The 20,773-nt window shown below is 54.7% G+C and overlaps 1 protein-coding gene across 1 annotated transcript in view; it reads right to left on the bottom strand.

Moving 5' to 3' along the window:
- Positions 1-3,882: 3,882 nt before the first annotated feature.
- MAN1C1 (mannosidase alpha class 1C member 1) overlaps positions 3,883-20,773 on the bottom strand; it is a 132,265-nt gene continuing 115,374 nt past the window's right edge. Inside the window, exons 7-12 of the mRNA XM_060016671.2 lie at positions 20,508-20,601; positions 15,233-15,348; positions 9,553-9,772; positions 6,877-7,049; positions 5,616-5,731; positions 3,883-4,639 (exon numbers count right to left, since the gene is read on the bottom strand). Coding sequence (XP_059872654.1) covers positions 4,519-4,639; positions 5,616-5,731; positions 6,877-7,049; positions 9,553-9,772; positions 15,233-15,348; positions 20,508-20,601 — 840 coding nt within the window. The 3' untranslated portion in view covers positions 3,883-4,518. The remainder of the gene's footprint in view (positions 4,640-5,615; positions 5,732-6,876; positions 7,050-9,552; positions 9,773-15,232; positions 15,349-20,507; positions 20,602-20,773) is intronic.

Genomic DNA, 20,773 nt, shown 5'->3' with positions numbered 1-20,773 from the left:
TGTCCAAATGGCGGCCGGTAACCGCACACGTGGCTATTTAAATTTAATTAAAATGAAATAAAATTAAAAATTTAGTTCTTCAGTTGCATTTGCCACATTTTAAGTGCTCAGTATCCACATGTGGCCACCCTTTTGGACAGCAGTTCAAATGCTCACCCTTTTGAACATTTCCATCATCACAGAACGTTCTACTGGGCAGCATTGTTCTAAGCCCCCAGTGGGCCTGCTCCTGTCTTATCTTGACCGTCCCGGAGGAGTGGGAACCACTGGCGTAGGTGATAGACACCTGTTCTGAGGTAGGTCCCTCTGTAGCCAAGGTACCGATAGATGCCATCCCAGCACCCAAGCCCTTCTACTTTTTTCTGGAGAAGCTACAACTCCAGGGATGCACTTAAAGGGCAGAAACTAAAGGAGTGGCCATTCACTGAGGCCGTGCTACTCAAAGTGTGGTTCAAGGACCGGCAGCAGCAGCATCTCCTGGGAGCTTGTTAGAAACGCTCCATGCCAGACCCACTGAATAAGAACCTGCGTTTTAATAAGACCCCCAGGTGATTCAGGTGCACATTCAAGTTTGAGAAGCTCTGACTTAAGAGACAGGCTGAGTGGGATCAAAATATTGTCCCAAATATAGGAAACCAATCAGATATTTTTAGATACAAAAAATAGCATCTGCAACCTGTCCCCCCAGTAGTGTGTGATTAAGCATGAGTCAGAGGGCTGAGCATCTCTGTGCCACGTGGTCAGTCAGCATGCTTCCAAGGCTAGCTCCCTATGCAGGAGCTGGCCCGTTCCCTACAGCTAGCACCTGCTTAAACCATGATGGGGTCACCTCTCCAAAGTAAAGAGAACAGAACTAAGACTCACATCCTGGGTCTTAGGGATGCTGCCTTTAAAAACAGATTTTCTATTTTTGCCTTTCTTACCAACGCGTTTGGCTTTTGAACTTTGCAAATTGCCAAAGACACAATGCAGTGTATAAAGCCAGTCTGAACAAACACACAGTCCTTTAAAGGGAGGCGTCTTGCAAAGGGCTGTGTCCCCCCCTTCCCAGGGACGTGATGCCCCGCAGGCCCCAGTGCCTAAAGCCAGGTGCTAGTGAAGCTTTCTGGGAAGGAACCAGCATCAAGCCCATCCATGAAGAAAACAGGTGAAAAAGGTGGTTCCGTCTGCAGCAAAGGCAAAGACGAGGCTTAAAGTGAGACCGGCAGCACGCTGGCCTCCCCACCCCACCCCGGCTGGGGATGGAGGGGTCTGCTCTGGGAATGGTTCCTGAGCCTCCTTCACTGAGGATGACTCATCCCTTAATTCCTCTCTCCTCTCAGTCTGCCTTGGGTCTTACTTATTTTTATCCCCGGAATGGAGTTAAGTTGCCCAAAGGATGGTATTTCGCCACCTGCAAGGGCTTTCCTGGAGGATGAATTTTAAAATATTCATTTTTACAGCTTGCTCCCAGCGATAACGCAGAAGACAAGAATGCTGTGGGGAGGAGCGGGGACAGCGACACAGGCCCAGCGGGGAAGCCTGGGGTCTTGGGGAACTGCTAAGTGGCTCTGCCCTGGAGAGACATTCCAGGGACTGACTCCAAGGAGTTGGACCGGGGAAAATGGAACGGGTCCAGTATGCCTTCATAACTCTCTTATAATGCTGAAAAAAATTAAAGTCACGCCTGCGAACAGTCCTGCTGTTTTTGCTCTGCCAGCAGGCAGGTCTGTTATTTTGGTAGCAAGCCTCATTTTTTTCTGCAGGGAACAGCCTTTTGCCCATTACATGGGGTCTCGGTGGGCCTATCAGTCAAGATGCCTCGCCCTCCCTTTGGCTGGAGGCACGTGACCCAGGCCAGACCATTTGGAAGCTCAGGTCCTTGAAAAGAGACACAGTAGCATCTGGAGCGAACATCTGGATTCACCCGTCCTGGTGGTGGTGCTTGGGGAGGCTGCCTCCTGGTTCTTGCAAACTGGATCCCTGGCCAACTCAAATCCTCTTCCTCGTCCTTCCTTGTTTGTTTGTTTTTTTTGTTTGTTTTCTTTTTGGGTTTTTTTTGTGGTACGTGGGCCTCTCACTGTTGTGGCCTCTCCCGTTGCAGAGCACAGGCTCCGGACGCACAGGCTCAGCGGCCATGGCTCATGGGCCCAGCCGCTTCGCGGCATGTGGGATCTTCCCGGACCGGGGCACGAACCCGTGTCCCCTGCATCGGCAGGCGGACTCTCAACCACTGTGCCACCAGGGAAGCCCTGCCTAGTCCTTCTTGATGTCTGGCTGTTCACTCTCCTGAGCTACCATGAGCCACTCCAAGGCATTTTAATTCTTTTTTTTTGCTTAAGTTAGAGTTGGTTTCTATTGTTTGTAGCTAAAAATCTAAACTGACACAAACCCAAATGCCCAACAATTGGGGCTCAGATCCAGAAAGTGTGATACAGCCCATGATGGAACACTACCCACCAGGTACAGCAATGAGATAAATGTATGTTGACGTGGAAAGATGTTCATAATATAGCATTTGGTGCAGAGCAGATTATAACAAAACAGGATGCCACAGTTGACACCATGTTTGCAGAATATACTCTGTCCCTTCATAGAGAAATATCTAGAAGAAAATGTAACAGTATTTATTCTGGAGGGTAGGAAGGTGAATGATTTTTCTTTCAGCTTGTCATAAAGATAAGCTTTCTAACCTTTCTATAATATCTGTGTAATCAATTTTGTGTTTTGCTTTTTAAAAAATGGGCCCTAGCAGGTCACTGGAGCCATACTATCTTGGTGCCTGTCAGGAGTGAAGTGGTTTTCTGGGTTCAGGCAGCAACTTATTTACCAAATGCGTGGGATCCTGCTATAGCCACAGCTTCCCTGTAGCTCTAACTACTGCTTAAGAACATGCCGGCAGCATCTGAGTCTCCAGAACAAGGAAGCAGCACTTCCCACAGCTCCAGGGCACCAGCGGCATCCCACTTAGGAGAACCTTGTGAGGTGGAGGGTCTGCTCTCTGCCTGATGGAAAAGAGCGGCTCAGGGAGACAGGTGACCTGCCCAGGTTCCCACAGTGAGGGTTTAAAGCCAGGTCACCTGGCCCAGGGCCCCAACACCCCAGGGGCTACTCAAGTTCACTAACAGCCAACATGAAGTAGCTGAGCCTGGGAAAGGACTCGGTATTGTCCTGTGAAGTCAGCTGTGTGGACACGCTGCAGAGGGGTGAGGGTGGGGGAGGAGAAGCTCTCTCCTCAGTGTTGGGGCCTGACCTCCTTGCCCTGCAGAACGGCCTCCTCCCAGGGGTGACGGTCAGGAGGAGAGTGGATCTGTGGGAGAGTCTTACCTTCCAGCTCTCAGCTTGAAGGTCATCTGCTCAGAGAGGCTCTCCTTGACCCTCTAAGGCAGGTCCGGACATTAGTGCCTCGGCCTGCTTGTCTCCTTTGGAGCACTTCACGTAACTTGCAGTCATTCTCCTTCATGGTCTGTGTGTCCCTGCTTGGCTGTATGCTCCCTGAGGGCGGGGCTTATGACTGTCCCACTCACAGCTGCGCTCCCACGTCTGGTCCCCTGCAGGCACTCACCAAGCATCTGCTGAATGATGGAATAGATGAACGCTGGACTGGGGTGGTGAGCAAACCCTAGGGGTTTCACCTCTGCCTTTACTGGCTGTGGGACCTCAGGCAAGTTGCTGCTCCTCTCTGGGCCTCTTCCAAGCCTTGATGTAAGTATAAATATCCAACTTCATTTAAAGGGTTGCCCTCACCCTTCCTGAATATATTAGGACCATTTCAAGGGAAGGTATTAGAAGTTGGCATCTTTATACCTTAAATCAACTGCTGGTTGATTATTCTTTCTGATGATAGCATTGCAATGGTCTCCCCAGGAGTCACTGATGTGCGATGAACCCAATTGTATTTCTTATTCAATAAACTCCTTTATTGTAACTTTACAGAATTTTCCATTACAATACTGAAAACAGCACTAGTGATTCGTAACACTTAGGCCCAAATCAAAGGGAAACCCCTCCTCAAATTATAAGGTAAACGACACATAATTGAACATAGAGTAAACGTTGGGCAAAAGGAATTCAAACTATAGAAAATGGGGTCAAGATTTTGTGTGTGTGTGCAAACACTTTAAGGTTTAGTTTATTGGAGGACACCATTTTTGAAAGCACATGATTTTGAAAACTATATTTAAAATCTGTGAGAAAACACAACTGTAGAGAAAAGGCAAAATCAAGCAAAACCCAAAAAACCTCCAAAACGAAAGGAAGTGAATCAAATACACGAGGCTGCAATGCAAACCTCCGGTGCTTTGGCCCTGGAATGGCAAGTGAGCAGGTTTCATAGACATTCTCCGGGGAAAGGAATGTCTGGGCCTGGTGTGACATCGCTGTGTCTCCGAGTCCTGTCTCCTCACAGAGGAAAAGAAGTTGCTCGTCCAACACATCTGCCGGGTCCGCCAGGCAGGGGCCCACATCTCCAATCCGTTTGAGAACAGCCCCAGATCCCGTAAAGGTGGTCCTGGAGCACAAGGCGACGGGTGGTGGGAGTCAGGCCCCGCCCCTGCCAGAGCTGTCCGGGTGGCTCACCGGGAGCGGGTGGGCCTCCGTGTTGAACACCCAGTCTTCCAGCGAGAGCATGTCATCTTCAGAGAACAGAAGATAGAGATACCTGTGCCCCGGCAGGGAGGGGAGCAAGACACAGCCTGTCAGCGCTCTGGGGAAGGGGGCACCCACTGGGAAGGAATCTCAGGGGCCTCTGTGACTGGCTTGTGCCCAAGGGCGCAGGGAGGTCGGAGACCCCAAATCTGCCCGGAGGGCTCGTCGCCAGGAAGGAGCTGTGGACGTCGAGGGGAGCACTGAGCTCTAGGTCAGACGGAGCCGGTTCATCCTGGTGCTGCCCCAGCCCCCACTCTGTACCTCTGCCCCAACCAGCTTCCCTCAGGTGCTTTCCCCACCTGGCCCTCTGAGGACCCTGTGTGGCCTAGATTCTCTCTTTTTTTTTTGCAGGGAGGCCTGAGGGCTACCCCAGGACTCGGCCTGCTTCCTTATGTACCAGGAGACTCGACACTCAAGCAGATGTCTGGGCGCTAAAACGCACAGGGAGTCGTGACTCCAGAACTGCAGGTTTCCAAGCCATGGGGGTTTTTAATGGAAGGAACAGACCATCCAATCCATCCTAAAGAGCTAAAGCACAAGGGGACTGCTTTAGGGAACAGCGCGGAAACGAGGAGGCCAACGTTCCCCCCAAGAAAGGAGGGGAACAGCGCAGCAGCACAACTGCAGCAGTGACCAGGCTTGACACCGTCATGGTTATTACTCTGCCCATTTTACAGAAGGGCACAGTTTCAGAGAACTTAAGTAACTTGAGGAGACAGGTTAAAGAAGTTAACTTCTCACATAGCTAATGCTTAGGGGGGTGGAGTCCAGCCCGGCCTCACTCTGCGTGGAGAAACTGGCCTGGCCCCAGGCCCGCCCCTGGACCCCAAGCCTCCGTCCCTCTTGGGCCCCCCTCCTGGGACAGCAGAACTTGACTGATGGTGAAGGAAGGGACTGCTGCCCCCTGCCCCTCCCCTCTGCCCCCTCCCCCTTCCCTAAGAAAAGCCCAGTTGCCCTCTGGGAAGAACGCCAGCCGAGCCCCAACTCACTTTAGTGTCTCCGCCAGAAAGAAAGTCTGCTGCTTGTTGTCGTGGTCGGGAACCTTACTGTATACGTCTTGGATCCCAGAGAAGCCGGCTTCCGTCCGACAGTATTTCTCCAAGGCCTGAAGGAAAGGAAGGCAGCCGTGGTGTGGGGAGAGGAGAGGCACCCCCCCCAAGATTCCGCCTGCCCAGCTCTCGAACAGGCAGGCCCTCCCACCCCTTGGCTGGGGACCCCAGCATTGGTGGGGGCAGCAGGCCGAATTCCTGCCGTCACCACACTCCCTGGGCCCACGCTGAGAACTTAGTCCCTGCCCGGCCTGAGCGCTTCACCTGGTGTGAACTTCGAGGAAGCTTCTCTGCCTCTCGGGGAACTAGACTGACCTGACAGACTCACCCACAGTGGTGGACAGAGGTCAGGGAAGGGGCTGGTGATGTTTGCGGGCTGGGATTTGGGGACTGGACTTGGCACGCCCCAGGGATTCCCTGTAGAGATGCAGTCCCTGGGCCAGAGGCTGTGCCTGCCTTTTGTACAGAAATGCAAGTTGTACCCACTGAGGGTCTGTGGGTGGGGCCCAGGAGCACAAAACACTTGGCTTTCAAAGGTCAAGAACCAGGGTCTTCAGGAAAGCAGAGGGATTCTGGCCAATGAAGCATGTCAGGGAGCCTGAGCAGGGCCCACGCCCCAGCTGAGCACGTGCTCTGGGAGTGTGGCTCTCCCCACCAAGTCTGTGCCTCCGAGAGCAGTGGGCCCGGGGGAGAACAGCAGAGAAAGCTTGGCATCCATCCAAGAACCTTCTGGAATCCCCAACCCTGCCTTTGATACCTGCCCCAAAGAAGGAAGGGGATTGGGGGAGCAGAGCCCAGAGAGGGGGCTGCCCAGGGCTGGGCTAGCTTCGGGGAGAGGAGGGAGGTGAGCTGGCAGCCCGTTCCTGTTTGAGAGGAGAAATCTAAAGTCACCTGTCCAGGCCTCAGCGTCGGAGAGCAGTGACCACGCGTGTGCTGGGCCACCTCTGACTGCTGCCCTGCGTTCGCCCCTCTCAGTTTGCTGACATTATTGGGCACTCAGAACACTCTTCACGAGTTCCTGGCCTGCTCCTGGCCGGCTGGGGACTCCTGGCTCTGCCACCAAACCTTGACCCTTTGCACTCTCAACTTTAGCCAGATGCCAGCCTGGCTTGCCCTTCCTCTTGGGTTTGGACCCGGACTGTGAATTCTCAAGGGCACCTGCCACCAGTTCACCACCCTCCCCCTGCGCCCTGCCACTCACCATCACCACTTCCCAGCCCCACTCCCTGTAGATGGGGTCGTGGGTCTGCCGCCACAGGTACATGTAACTCTCCACCACCTCGGGCCGCAGGATGTAGTAGCTCTCGCTCGTCTGCGTGGCCACGGCCTCTCTGCCTGAGTTAAACCAGAAGGCTTCGGGCCCCAGTTTGGTATCTGCAGGAATGACCAACCAGGGGGCCTGGGTCAGACCTCCCACCTCCTGCTCTTCGGGATCCCAGTGCCCCAGGAGAGACGGAAGTGGCGTGGTAGCCCTGGCCGGGGCCGGCTGGTGATGGGCTGGCATGGGCTGGCCAAAGCAACGCCCTTAGGCCTCGAAACGTCTGCAGTTTAGACCCTGAGAATCCAAATGAACTTCCCGGCAGTCCGGGGAGACAAACGTTTGGGTGAAACATTTGCCCTGCAGGGTGTTAACCAGCGCTCGGCCAAGAAGGGGTTGGAGTTTTAAGCACATTTGGGGAACAGTGGGTTAAACAGAGTGAGAGCCTCCTGTCTACAGGACTTACCAGACCCTTTAATTTGCTAACATTGCCATGATGCTTCTCCACAGACCCCCTTTCTCTGGGAACTGCTTTTGACACGTCCCAGAACCAGCCTTCCAGAGCTGACAGTTTGGGAGACTGCTGAGGTGGAGGTGAGGGAAGATTCGCCCGGAAGGCACGTATCCAGGCAGAGAGAGCTGAATAAAGAAGGCCTGACGAGGTCTGGGTTTCGTTGTCATTGTTTGGTTTCGGTCAGTTTGCTGCTGTTCCTGTTTTCTGGATGGCCACCATTATAGCCACCACTGCAGCCACCATTTAGGAGTTCAAGGGCTGTGCTGGGTGCTTTACATGCATTTATTGCAATCCTTAAAAAATGTTGTTTTGGTAAAAGGCAGATACTTGTACCTGCCTCTCGCGCATGTGGAAACTGAGGATCAGAGAGGCTATGTAATTTGTCCAAGGTAACACAGCAAGTTGTGGCCGAGCTGGGATGTGACCCTGGATCTGTCTGATGCCCTCTCCCCAGGCTGTCCTCTCTCTCTTTCTCCCCTGGGTCTGACTCTTTAGGTCCAAAATTTAGGGTATGTGGGTCAGATCATCCTCCCTTTAATGCCTGCATATCCTGTCAGGTCAGCGGAGGGCCCAGCTCTGGTCCTAATGTGGGCCCCCCACCTCCCATTAGGGCTCAGGACCCCAAGAGGCCCTGGGCTGCTTTTTCTCAGAGACATATTGGAGCTTTGCAGGACAGCCTACTCATTCATGGAGGGCTTCATGGAAGAGGAATTAGGCAGATCCTGGCTCCTCTGATCCTCTCAGATGGCACAGCTGCTCTTGGCCATCAGAACACAGCCGTTTCGCCAAGCTGCTAATGGGGTGAGGGCAAGAGCGATTGCTGCAGCCATCCGTGGACGAGCCGGGCTGGTTGTAACAACATGCTTTACTAAGCGACTGCCTTTTATGGTCTGGGCTGATTGTCCCCGACAAATAGCAAGCTTTTATTATTCCTGAGATTTCCTATTTGTTTGTGGTGCTGGCAGAGCTCTTTGAAGGGAATTGAAGACCGGTTTTAAGGACCCACTGCGAATTGCTGGCTTCCTGAAAACAGCTCCAGGAGCTCTGGATTCCACTGGCGCGCTCACAGACACGTTTTCGGTGGACTGCTAACAAACGCCTCCCATGCTGCTGGCTGAAGGCGTGGGCCAAGCACTTCCTGTGGGGCCCAGGAGACCTGTGTTATTGTTCCCATCGAACAGATGAGAAAACAGAGGCCACCAGCTGCTGAGCGGCAGAGTGGCATTTGAGCCAAGATCTTTTACTGCAGATCTTAGGTCCTCTCCTCCAACCAAGGCTGGGTTTACAACTCAGAGCGGTGGGCCCCTTCTGGGGTCAGGGGGGCCCGGGGCTTTTTCTGAGGGGTGTTGTTTAGAAAGGCAGCACACAAGATGGGGCTGGGCATCAGGAGACCTGGGTTCTAGCCCCGGCTTAGCTACTCATACACGGTGTGGCTTTGGCTAAGCCAGGTCCCCACTCTGGGCTGACTCAGTTTCCCTGCATGTAAAATGAGGAGCTGGGTTCACATTCTCTCATGTGGCTTCTGAGTCTAGCGTTTGACAGTGCTGCTGCGGTGAGTGCTGGCGCGGATGGTGCAGAAGCTCTCAAGCTTTCCGGGGGTCTTGGATCAGAGGGTGATTATGGGGTGGTGCCAGGAGGTGGTGAGACCCTCTGAATGGGAGCGTTCCAGGGAGGAAAGGCAGAGATACGTTTAGGGGTAGGGGCTCAGGGAGAAGGAATTTGCTAAAGGCTCAGGAAGCCAATGTTTCTGCCTCAGGGGCTGGAGGACCCTCTGCTCTGAGCCCCTCCCATGGGAACTTGGCCGGGTCATCTCTGAGCCTCAGTTTCCTCATCTGTGTTGTGAGGGTCAGCGATGATGTATGTCCAGTGCTGAATGACACCCGGCACACACAAAGTGCTAACACAGCACCGTGTTCCCTCTAACTGAGGGCACAGTCTCTGTGTGTGTATAGCGCACCCCTCATTCAAATTCCGGGTAACCTCCAAGGTGAGGCTTCCCTAAGTCCGTGTGTTCCCTTCACTCACTGCCACTCTCCTGGTCTTTCCAGTTCTTCCTGGCGTCTAGCCTCAGTCTTTCCTGCAGCCCCTTCCCCTTGCAGGGTTACCTGAGCGGGCGTACGATTCGTGGCACGTCTTGGTGATCTGGGCTGCGAGCTCCCGGTAGTGGGCCCTCTTTTCTTCCTTGGCATCCTCAGCGCCGAGGGCGATCATGCCCCCGGAGAAACAGGCCAGGTGCCCCATCTTGTGGTCCAGAATCCCCCCTCGCCACTCAGCAATGTAGGTCAGCCCCCCGGGAGAGACATTCAGCAAGTGGGTCTCTATTGCCTGGGAGCAAGGTGGGAATTGGGCGGGGAGGAAGGGCGTGGGAGGGTACAGAGAAGGGAAGGGAGAGGACGGAAAGTGAACATTTTGGAGAGGCAGCAAGCGCAGCTCTGTCGAGCCCTCCATCCCAGACAAAGGAGGCCTGCCGGCCTTGGCTGGGGGCGGTCCCTGAGGGGGCTGGTGGGAGGTTCTGCCACTCACCCAGCTGAGGCCTGGTGCTTGCTGGGGGGCTGGGACACAAGGCAGCTCCCCAGGGCCAGTCTCTTACACAGACTTTTAAAACTTCTACATTCAAAAAATTTTTGGAAAAAAATATCTTTAAAAATTATTATCCAGCTCCATTATATCCTCTGTTAGGGAATCTTAACCTGAAGCCCAGCTGGCCTGTGGATGGGCTGGAAGGGGTCCAGAGTGCCCCTAGAATTGTAGGTGACACTTCAGGGCATTGTCATGGGAAGAGGGTCAGTAATATTTGATCAGATTCTCAAAAAGGACCATAGACAGTAACAGCTGCCCTCTACAGGCCCTTACCACAGGCTTCCTCATTTAATGCTCACAAAAAGCCAGGCACATGGGCTGTACTGCTCTCCCTAGACACAGGGGTTGAGTGGCGTGTCCCAGGTCACCCACCACACCACGGTCCAGACAAGGACCCCCCGATGCGCAAGCCCGGCTCCTTCCATTACCCAATGGCTGCTCCTTTTGGTGGCAAGGGGCTTTCAGAGCCCTCCCCTGGTCCCCCAAGAGGTGATGCTGTTGGGAAAGACTCCCAGGATGTTGGGGGGGTGTAGGTGTCAGGCCATCGCGCCCCTGACTGCCTGCCGTTAGTCCCTTGGGAGCCGTGGAGACTGAGGTGATGGCGGCAGCCACCCACACAGCTGCAAGGCTGGACTCCATGGGTCCTAATCCAGGGCGGAGCCTCTGGGGCCCTGGCCAAGCCTCTGCCTCCACTCTTGCCCTCCCGTCTATCCTCTGGGGTGGGCGGGCGGTGGGGTGCACTCTGTACGTACTGGTCCTGACTGCGTCTTGGGCCTGTTTAATGCCCTCCCATGGTTTCCAAGTGCCCTCAGACGAAAGTCCAGCAGGGCCTCCGAGACTCCCTGATGTACACCCTGAGGTTTAACCTGATGCCACGGACATGGCTCCCGGATGTAGACTCTGGTTCAAACCCCGCCTCCACCAGTTCCGAGCTGTGTGACATTGTGCAGGTTCTATGTTCTCTCTGTGCCTCAATTTCCTCACGTATAATATGGGGATGAGAGCATGAACCACTTCACAGGGCTGTGAGGATTCAGCGGGATGTGTCTGCAGAGCTTAGCGTATATTTCTTCGCACAGAGAGGCTCAATAAGTGCTGGCTATTATGATTCCTCTCCAGTCGGCCCCCGCCCCCGTCCCCGCTCCAGCCACGCCGCAGGCCTCGTTTCATTCCTGTGCCCCCTCCCCCAGTGAACATTTCGTGAGCGCCTCTTGGTGCCAGCACTGTGCTCCGTGCAGGGAACACAGCCCTGAAGATGGGTCTGGACCTGGACTCAGGGAGCTCACCCGTGGGCACAGAGACGTCCCAACAAAGGCAAATACACCCGAGAATCCCAATTTGTGATCAACATTCTGAATGAAACAAATTAAGGGGACGAGGCAGAAAAAAGCTCGGGGAGGAGGTCCTACTTTGCGGAGTGAGGCCAGAGAAGGTCTCTGCGCTGGTGACCTCCACAAAGACCTTTTCTTCCTGCCTCGGGGCTTTGCGGCAACTACTGCTTCTCCCCCAAGATCCCATCCCAGCTCTGCTACCTCTAGCTCTGCGTCTGAGCCCCTCCAGGATGCCTCTTCCTTGGTCTAAACCATTGTGGCCCCATTACGCTGCTACCCTGTTATCTTTCTACGAGGTGTCGTTCCCACCTGTGTGCGCCTATGTGTATATATTTCTGTGGAACATCTGCCTTTGTCCCAGGACTCTGAGTGCCAGGTGACGGCAGAAGCCACCACTACCATCCTCCAGCCAGTGCCTGGCATGTGGGAGGTGCTCAAACAACATTCGTTCCTCGATCTGTCTTGTCCTTTGCCCTCTGCTGTAAGGCCCAGGCCGGTGGGCTACCTGCAGGACCCTCACTGAGCAGCAGATGGGGAAGCTCTGATGAAGCGACTGGCGCGCCAAGGCATCTGCTCCCTGTGGGGAGGAGCACGGAGGCAGCCTGCAGGGCTGCCGCGTCCGGGCCGGGCCCTGGCTCCTGGGCAGAGCTGGGTCCACGGTAGCTGCTCTGCGTCGCTAAGGGTGCTGGTGCGGGAGGGGTGGCAGGGCTAGTCCCGGGCACAGAAATCTGGTTCAGTTATCACTGCCAGCACTGGGGAGAGGACACAGACATCCCGGGAGATCCCAGGAAGCTTCACACTGTAGCTGGAAACCTGTACCTTCAAGACTGTCTCCCACTGGTTATTTCTATTTGGGGTTAACCCCAGGCTAAGTAGTTGTGGTAAAGAGGAAATGATAGGCCAGTCTCTCTTTGAGGATATAATTTAGACAAGCAAACGCAAAGGTAAAAAACAAAAGCCCCAAGCCTTTCTAAAACCCTTAGCAAAACACAAGATAGCACGGTCGGGCAACCGACTGGTAAAAAGGCTAAAATTATAGCAAGAGACATAGTAGAGAGCTGAGTTTGAATCCCAGCTCTGCAATTTGAGAGTTGGGTGACTTTGGGCAAGTTACTTCCCTTTGCTGAAGACTCCCTTTCCTCAACTGTAAAACGGGAATAATAATTCCTGGGATGGTTATGAAGCTACTCAAAGACGCTGGCTAAGCGCCTGGCACTGACGGTTCCTTCCTCTACCTCCTGGAGGGCACCCCATCTGCGCACTTCTGAGAGGGCCTTCGGGCCAGCCAGGCTCCCCAGCAATTCGCCAGCTGGTGAGCAGAGGCAGGGGCCCTGGATCCAGAGTCAGCGAGACCGTGTTTGCGTCTTGGCTCTGCCGTGTTGCCGGGTGACCCTGGGCCTTTCAGAGCCTCAGTTTCATCATCTGCGAGAAGGGGCTAACTAAGGCCAGGCACCCAGCGCACCTGCCTGGAGGAGGCCGCAGGGACAGAAGCTCCCTGTTCTTCTTGCTGCCCCTCCTCCGTGACCCCGGGTGTGCCCAGCTGATCTGTCTGAAGCCCTCACACCCACCCTAGCTGGACACTGGTCTAACCCACATACTGGAGCCCCCAGGGAAGCTTTCAAGGCTATGGCCTGGGCCCCAGCCCAGAGGTTCTGATGTCACCTTGTTGGGGTGCAGCCTGGGCATTGGGGTTTTACAGCTCCCCAGGTGGTTTTTAACATGCCAACAAGGCTGACAACCACCAGAACATTCTTCAAAGCCCCAAACTTGCCAGAGGCCCAGCCTTTACCCAGGGTCAGAGACACTTCAGGCTTTTCACTGGGGAGATAAAAGGTGGGAGCAAAGCTGAGTTCTAGCCTGTTCAATCGAGCACTTCTATAAAACTCCCCGTTTGCTTAAATAATTTATGGCCATTTCTTCCCTTGAAGCCTCAGCTACAGTGTTCCCTGAGGGCTAGGAACTGGGCTGCTCGTGAACTCTATGTTTACTCTGCAAGAAAGGCAGCAAGGGCAGAAAGGGCCTCTCCAGGCAGCACACCTGGCCACCGCTGAACCTGACCGCTAATCCTTGCCAGGAGCCGCAGGCTGCAGTGGAAGCTCCGCTCAGAAGCCTGGAGTGGACGGGGCTGAGCCAGACTGAGCTGGGACTGGAATCCTGGGACCTGCTTCATGACTCAGGTCTTGGTGCCAGGGAGCTGGGCAGGGAAAACTCATTACTGAGCCCACAGTTTAAAGGACCCACGGCTCCGGAGGCCTGTTCCAATGTGCCTCCTTTAAGGACTACCATTCCTGGCCGGATTCATGTGATCAGAGTGTAGCTAGATATCATTCATCCATCCAGTCTGCTGCCCACACCCACCCATCCACCCATATCTACCCACCTATCCACCATATCCACCTACCCATCCATCCTCCCACCCACCCGTCCATCCATTCAATCATCCACGTGTTCACCTACCCACTCATCTTTCCGTCCCCTCTCCCTCCCTCCCTCCCTTCCTTCCTGCCTTCCCCTCATCCATTTATTTGTTCACAAAATAGTGACTGTATGCCTCCCAGGTACCAAGCACTGTTTTGGGAGTGACGTATACAGTGAATGAGTAGACAAAATCCTTGCTCTAGACAGCTCAGGAAGATAGACAATAAACAAGTAAACAGATACACACGTGATCATTTTAGACGCTGATAATAATACGCCTCAGGTATGTGAGAGAGAGAGACGCTGGGGAAGGCTAATTCAGTGGCATCTGAGTTGACCAATAAGCAGGACCCAGCCACCTGGATGATACTCCAGGTAGAAGGAACAGCAGGTACGGAAGCCCTGAGGTGGGAACGAGCGCTCAGAGGGCAAAGGGGAGAGAGCTCAGAGTGACTGGCAGTCCCAGATCAGGGACTGCGGGCAAAGGTGAGGAGTCTGGTTTATTCCGAGCGCTAAGGGAGTCATGAGCGGAGGGACGTGCACTTACAGCTACTCTGGCTGCTGCGGAAGAACTGACTTAGAGTGGGGAGGGCTGGAGCGAGGAATCCAGTTAGCTTAGACCACGGCGGTAGCAGAATAGATCCAACCTGCTCAACGTACTTGATGAGGAAACTGAGGCCCGGAGCCTGCCCAGTGCCTTTTCTTTAGTTGGGCTCAAAGGTATCTATTGATGGGGCTGCTGGGATTCTAACCGACTCCCCCTCTGTCCTACAGTCTCCGCCTCTTTGGAGGGACCCATCTGAGCTTAGCATCCCTGTTCACTCCATGCCCTGTAGACAGACCAGCAGAGCTGAGGGACAGTGGGGAGAACCTGGCGGCTGGCTTTGGAGACCTGGCTCTAGCTCCAGCTCTGCCAGTTCTGTGCTGTGTGGCTTTGAGCAAGTGCCTTCCCCTCTCTGGGCCTTGGTTTCCATCCACATAAAGAGAAGGAAGAGAAGTGGGTGCTCCACTGAGGGAGGCCCCTCCCAGCCGGGATGTGCTAAGTATGTCACCTCTGGTTCCACAGGAAGATGGCCGAGGGTCTTGCTTTGGCAGCCTCGCTTGGGGGCTCCTAGTCTGGCTGTGTTCTGGGCTCTGACACATCAACAGAAACACAGACACCGTGGTTGCTGAATCAGACTGCCTGCTGCTTCCTGTGAGACCTCGGACAAATGACTTCACCTCCTTGAGCTTGGGTTTTGCATCTGTGAAATGAGGATGCTCACACGGCCCTAATTTCAAGGTGTTTGAGAAGAGTCAAGCAACAGGCTGGGGAGGGGACTGTCTTGTCCTCCCTCTGGGAGGACAGTTCACCGTAGGGGTGTGGTGGGGAGCAAGCCCTCCGGCTCTCAGGAACCCACGTGGGAACCGGTGGCGAGTGACTGACCACCCATGAAGAATCAGGCGCCTGTCTTACCTCCAAGGCTTCGTAGTACATATCTTTAGCCTCCATATCTGTCTTGGCCGACATCAGCCAGGATTTGATCAAATATTCGTAAAAACTGTCCCCGAGTCCTCCAACCGAGACATGGTCTGTGAGGGGAGAGAGGACAGGAACATTATCTCCACCTGCTGAGGCCGCCGCGACTCGGTGGGGAGCGAGCATTTAATCCGCAGCCTCGGAGCCCCCGACAGAAGGGGGGCTGGGGGGAAGGCGTGGCCTGCGACCGGGGGAGCCAGGGCCAGCTTGAGCACCATCGTCCCTCATGGAAATGCAGGGGCTCCTTCGGCTGCTATAAATCATGTCATCGTGTTGCTTTTGCAGGCGGAGGACGGGGCAGGGTCTCTGGTTATTAACCGTAAATGGGTTGCATTTCTTGAAAAAGATAATCTGGTGGCAGGGAGTTCAGAGATTTTTATTACCTGGTGACAAACATGGTAATTAATGCCGGGCAGGTTCATAAAAGGCCACGGAAAGGAGCAACGAGAGGCTTAATTTAGTTGGTCAGAGCACAAAGCTGTTCTGGGAAAGCCAAGTTTAAATTTAGCAAATTGGGATAAATGGGGTTCAAAGGAGCAGAGGGAAGGAAAACCGGGTTTGAGGAGCCCTCCGTCCGCCCTGGTGGAGGAGGAACTCCAGGTGTGGCTGAACGGGCAGGTGTCTCCACCCAGGGCTACCCCAGGAGAGGGATGGCTGACAGAGGAGCACTTAATTACAGAAGCAAGACACGGCGGTGCTTCAATCACAATTAACAACAGGGAAACACAAAGGCGTTTAATAGATAAAACAAGGAGAAAACTGCGGCTCCCTGTTAAGCAGCAAGACACTGAGGAAGGGAAGGGGGTGGAGGAAGGCGGGGTGGGGGGGATGGGAAGAGGATTTTCAGCTCCTCTGGAGAAAGAGGGGTTAGAAGAAGAGAGGGGAGGGAAAGTGGGTGGGGGGAGAGAGAAAGAAATAGAGAATACAGCAACAGCTACCCTTTATCGAGGGTCTACTGTGGGCCGGGAGCTTTACTGTATCATTTATAACAATCTTCCCAAGAACCCTGTAAGGTAAGCACTACGAACCCCATTTCCCAGATGGGAAAACTGAGAGTGAGCCTAAATAGCTCGGCCAAAGCCACCGAGCTGGTAGAGCTCTCACTTTCTGCAGGTTTACACAGTCAACCAGAGAATGAAAACAAAGATGCAGAGAGAAAGAAAGGGCAAGTGGGAAGAGGGAGGGTCAGATCAAAAATCAGAGGGTCAGACAGCTGGGAACCAGGAAAGGGGGCTGACAGGAGGCCCCCACAGTAAACAGGGGCCCCCTCCAGCCCCCTCCGTAAACAAGCCCCGGCCCAGCAAGGGTTCAGGAACGGAAGGAGCACTAGTGAAAATGCGAACAGACCAGGTAAAACCTGAGGCTTAGGGAGACGTGCGGGGGGAACCAGCGTGGGCTGGACTTTGTTACCTGAAAAGACGGAACCAGCACAGCGTCCCCCTTGCCCCTGTTCCCAGGAGGAGGACACAGCTGGGCAAGCCCAGAGGGAGGGCAGGGCTGTGCCAGGCCCGGCATGTGGATGGCGTGTCCACGGCCGGGGCGCGAGGTCTGTGCAAGGCAGGGGTGGGGAGGCCGGAATTCAGACTGGGGCAGCCTGCACAGAAGGGGCCCCCGCTCATGGCACTCAGCTGGGGGCATGGGCACCTCCACGCTCATCTCCTGGGCTTGCCTCCTCTCACGGCTCCTCTGCCACCCCAAACACTGCTAGCCCCCTGCCCACTCTGTCTCACATGTGATGACCCCTCTGCCAGGAATACCCTTCCCTACCTTGTGTGGCTGACACCCCCTCACTGCTTCACCTCAGCTCGGAAGGGCTTTCCTCCGTGTCCCCATAACATTGAGGTCCCTGCAGGGCGATGTGAGGGAAATAAGGCACCTGCACCCTCTGGCCCAGCGCCCTCCCGCGGGAAGTGCTTGGAGCAGCTGTCCCACTGTCGCTAGGTGCGAGCCTTGCCCTCAGCGGCTCCCAGCGCTGTGTCATCGGTACCTGTTTGTGGGTCTACCTCCCCCGCTAGGCTGTGGGCTGTGTGGGGAGGGACCCTGTATGACTCTCATCTATGCCCAATACCTGTGTGGCACACTGCAGACGCCCAGTAAGTCCTGAATGAGAGAAAGGCAGGCATGTGGGGGCTGTGCTCAGAAGAGCCTTGAACGTCAAAGCCAAAGAGACTGGACTTCACCATGTGATTGCAGAGTGTGTGTGAGGGACAAGGTCAAGGGCTTCACCTGGCAGGTGTGCGCGGGAGACGGGAGCCAGGTCAGCAGGAGTTCCACAGGTGTTTGAGATAGGACACCCTCTTGGGGACATGTGTGTAGTCTCCCGGGGCCTCAGCTGCAGTGCACAGGTGGGGGGTGTCTTCCCCGCACCGAGGGGCACGTGGGGAGAAGTGCAGGAGTGGGAATTAGAGACGTGGATCCATCATTAGCTCAGGGCAGGCCAGAGCCCCTGGGCCTGTCTCCTGATCTGTAAAATGTAGAAGGGAGAGTTGGTGTGCGTGAGCAGAGATGGGTTCTGCTGCTTCCTGATCGTGTCAACAACGCGCCCACCACACTTGGCAGCAGGAGGCAGCCACCCTATACGCCTGGGAATCGCTGGCGGGAAAGTGGCATGAAGCTGGGGGAGGTGGCCGGGGTGGAGCTGGCGGGCAGCTCACACTCCCACGGCCACGGGAGAGAACCTGGACTTGCCACTTCCCGCCCGCTGAGGAAAGTGTGGGATTCGGGCAGTGGACAAGGAGGACGAGCCACGCCAGGGGCCAAGCCAAAGGGCTGGCAGCTCTTCGAGCTCTCAGCGGCTCTGCTAGGACTGGTCTCTTCTGTGCCTGCTGGACCTATCCTGGCTGTGCAGTCCTAGCGGCAGGAGAGTCTCAGCCTCCCCGGCTACCCTGAAGCTGAGCTTCAGGCAGGAGTGGGGAGCAGGTGAGAGCAGAGGTCTGGGACTGGGATGCAGCCCTCATTAGCCCTTTGTCTCTTTAAGGGGCAATTCCTCTGGTTGCAATGGGCTACGAAGAGGATTCCAGGAGAGAAAAGAATGTGAACTTAGCTTATGCAAGTGGGGAATGTTATCATTTGCTGGAAAATTACACAATCATCAAAAAACAAGAAGAAAAACAAAAAATACTAAAAAGACAAAAACAGACCAAAACACCCAAGGAAACCACAGAAAACCTGGGATGACCCCAGGCGCCAAAGCCAGGGGAGGAGGAAAGCAGGCACCCCGGTGATCAGGGCTTTCTTTATAACCTTCCCTCTGAAATTTGGCAGGCCTGCGATTCATATTTTATTAATATGAGACAATTTTCCATATGTGACTGACTCTGCCCGGCCTTGCGACCCCAGGTGCAGCCTGAAAAGAAAATTATGCTTCTCAGCGGGGAAGGGGAAGAGGGGGGCGGCTCCCCTGTAATTTGTCAAGGTAGCTATTCAGACTGGGAAGCACGCCCCTCTCCTTCTTTTTATGGGTTTTGCTGCATTGTCCTGGAGCAGCTAAGGCGGGCAGCTGCTTAGTTTATCTCTTTACCCAGTCAGGCCTTGCAATTAAAGGCAGGAACGGTTATTGAACTGTCTCTTCCCATGGCCATAATCTGTAATTCAAACCTTCATTTTCTCCCGGCACTTTTGAATTTGGCAGTGTGTTTTTGTTAAAAATACTTTGCATTTCTGGGCTTCCCTGGTGGCGCAGTGGTTGAGAGTCTGTCTGCCGATGCAGGGGACATGGGTTCGTGCCCCGGTCCGGGAAGATCCCACATGCTGCAGAGCGGCTGGGCCCAGTGAGCCATGGCCGCTGAGCCTGCGCGTCCGGAGCCTGTGCTCCGCAACGGGAGAGGCCGCAACAGTGAGAGGCCCGCGTACTACAAAAAACAAAACAAAACAAAACAAAACAAAACAAAAAAACTTTGCATTTCTGTAAGTGGTTTTTGTAGGAGGCTCCTGGGGAGTGAGGTCATCACCAAGGAAAATTCCCCGGTCGAACTTTCTGGGTCTCCTGGATGTGGATCATGGAGGCTCTGGGATGGAAGGACAGGCCTCTGCAGTTTCCTCACAGTATCCCTGCCGGCTGGCCAGCTGGCCCTCCAGGCCCTGCTTGCATACTTTTGGTGATGGGCGCTCATGACCATTTGGGACAACCCATGTCATCTTTGGAAGATGAACTGAAGTCTGTTTCCTGCAGCTTCTGACCATTGCTCCCACGCCCCTCTACGGTGCACAAAGAACACATCTCCAGCTCTTCTCCCATTTTGCAGGAGAGGAAACCAAAGCTCCAAGGGATGAAGATTCAGGCATGCAGTAATTAGACTCAGGTCTACTTTGTCGCTGAGCCCTTGCTAATGCCGTAACAATTGGGGCTGGAGGCAGGGAAAGGGAGAGGGGTCCTTTTTTGGGTAGAGGCAGTGGAGGTAGGGGCGCTGGGCAAGTCTTGGGAAGCCCCTAGAGGCAGGGCCCATGGAACCTGCTGCCCCCAATTTGTGCTGACTGTGATCACACAACCAGGGCCTCGGACAGAAGGGCAAGGCAGAGCAGTGCTTCTCGATAGGGGTGCAATCCCAGGAGGTGGAAGACTTTAACACTCCCCTGCCTGAGAGACCTTCAGATCCCACTGTTTCAGTGGGTGGAGCTGGGGGCTGCGAATGAGGCTCCAAAGGTGACCCACAACTGTCTGGCTGAAAAAAAAAGCCTCTGAACATAAACAGCAGGAAATCCTAGGGCCAATTCTAACAGGGGTAAGATACCAGTGATGAACCCCTGATTTTTATACGGCTGTATAGTTAGGGTCTGCTTACACATTTTTTAAGAAATTAAAGTTGGAGGTAGGGAACCAGATGAAAGGGGCTGGGAGAGGATGCATGGCCTTTCTTAGAGCTGCTTTTGGAGTAAACATCTAACGGGAGCAGCCCTGCAAGTCTGGGGGAGGATGAAGGAGGTTTCGGTGGGCACTGTAAGAGACGGAAGGCTGGAGACAGCTAGCATGCGGGGGACGCACAGGGCAGGGCCTCACTAGCCAGCAGCCACCACATCCGTCACAACAGCAATGGCAACAGAAACGAACACTCCCCACGATGCCCTGAGGGTGGCAGGAGGGTGGCATCCAGGAGCTCCGAGCCAATGCCTTGCTGGTACGTGGCTCCTCACTCAGCTGGGTGCCTCGCCCAGCCAGGCCGGGAAGCTGGGCAGGAATCCGCTGGAGAAGGGGCAGCGGCGCCCCTGTACTCACGTTGCATCCAGTTCCCGCTCACCGGGCTGAGGAAGTTGGGGTAGAGGCCGAAGGGCTTGTCAATATCCCTAAGGACCTTTCGGATGTTCCTGACCTGCCAAGAGATGGACACCAGGCACGTCTTCATTCTCTCCAAGAAGCCAGCCGGGTCCCAGCCCACTGAGGACTGAGGCAGCTGGTTCGGGTCCACAGAGGAAACCATTCCGATGAGGCAGGAAGGGAGAGCTGTGTAACTAGCAGCCGGCTCCAACCCGGGGGTGTGAGGC

Source organism: Delphinus delphis, chromosome 1, assembly GCF_949987515.2.
Source record: "Delphinus delphis chromosome 1, mDelDel1.2, whole genome shotgun sequence".
NCBI lineage: Eukaryota > Metazoa > Chordata > Mammalia > Artiodactyla > Delphinidae > Delphinus > Delphinus delphis.
This window is presented reverse-complemented; position numbering and strand designations above follow the sequence as displayed.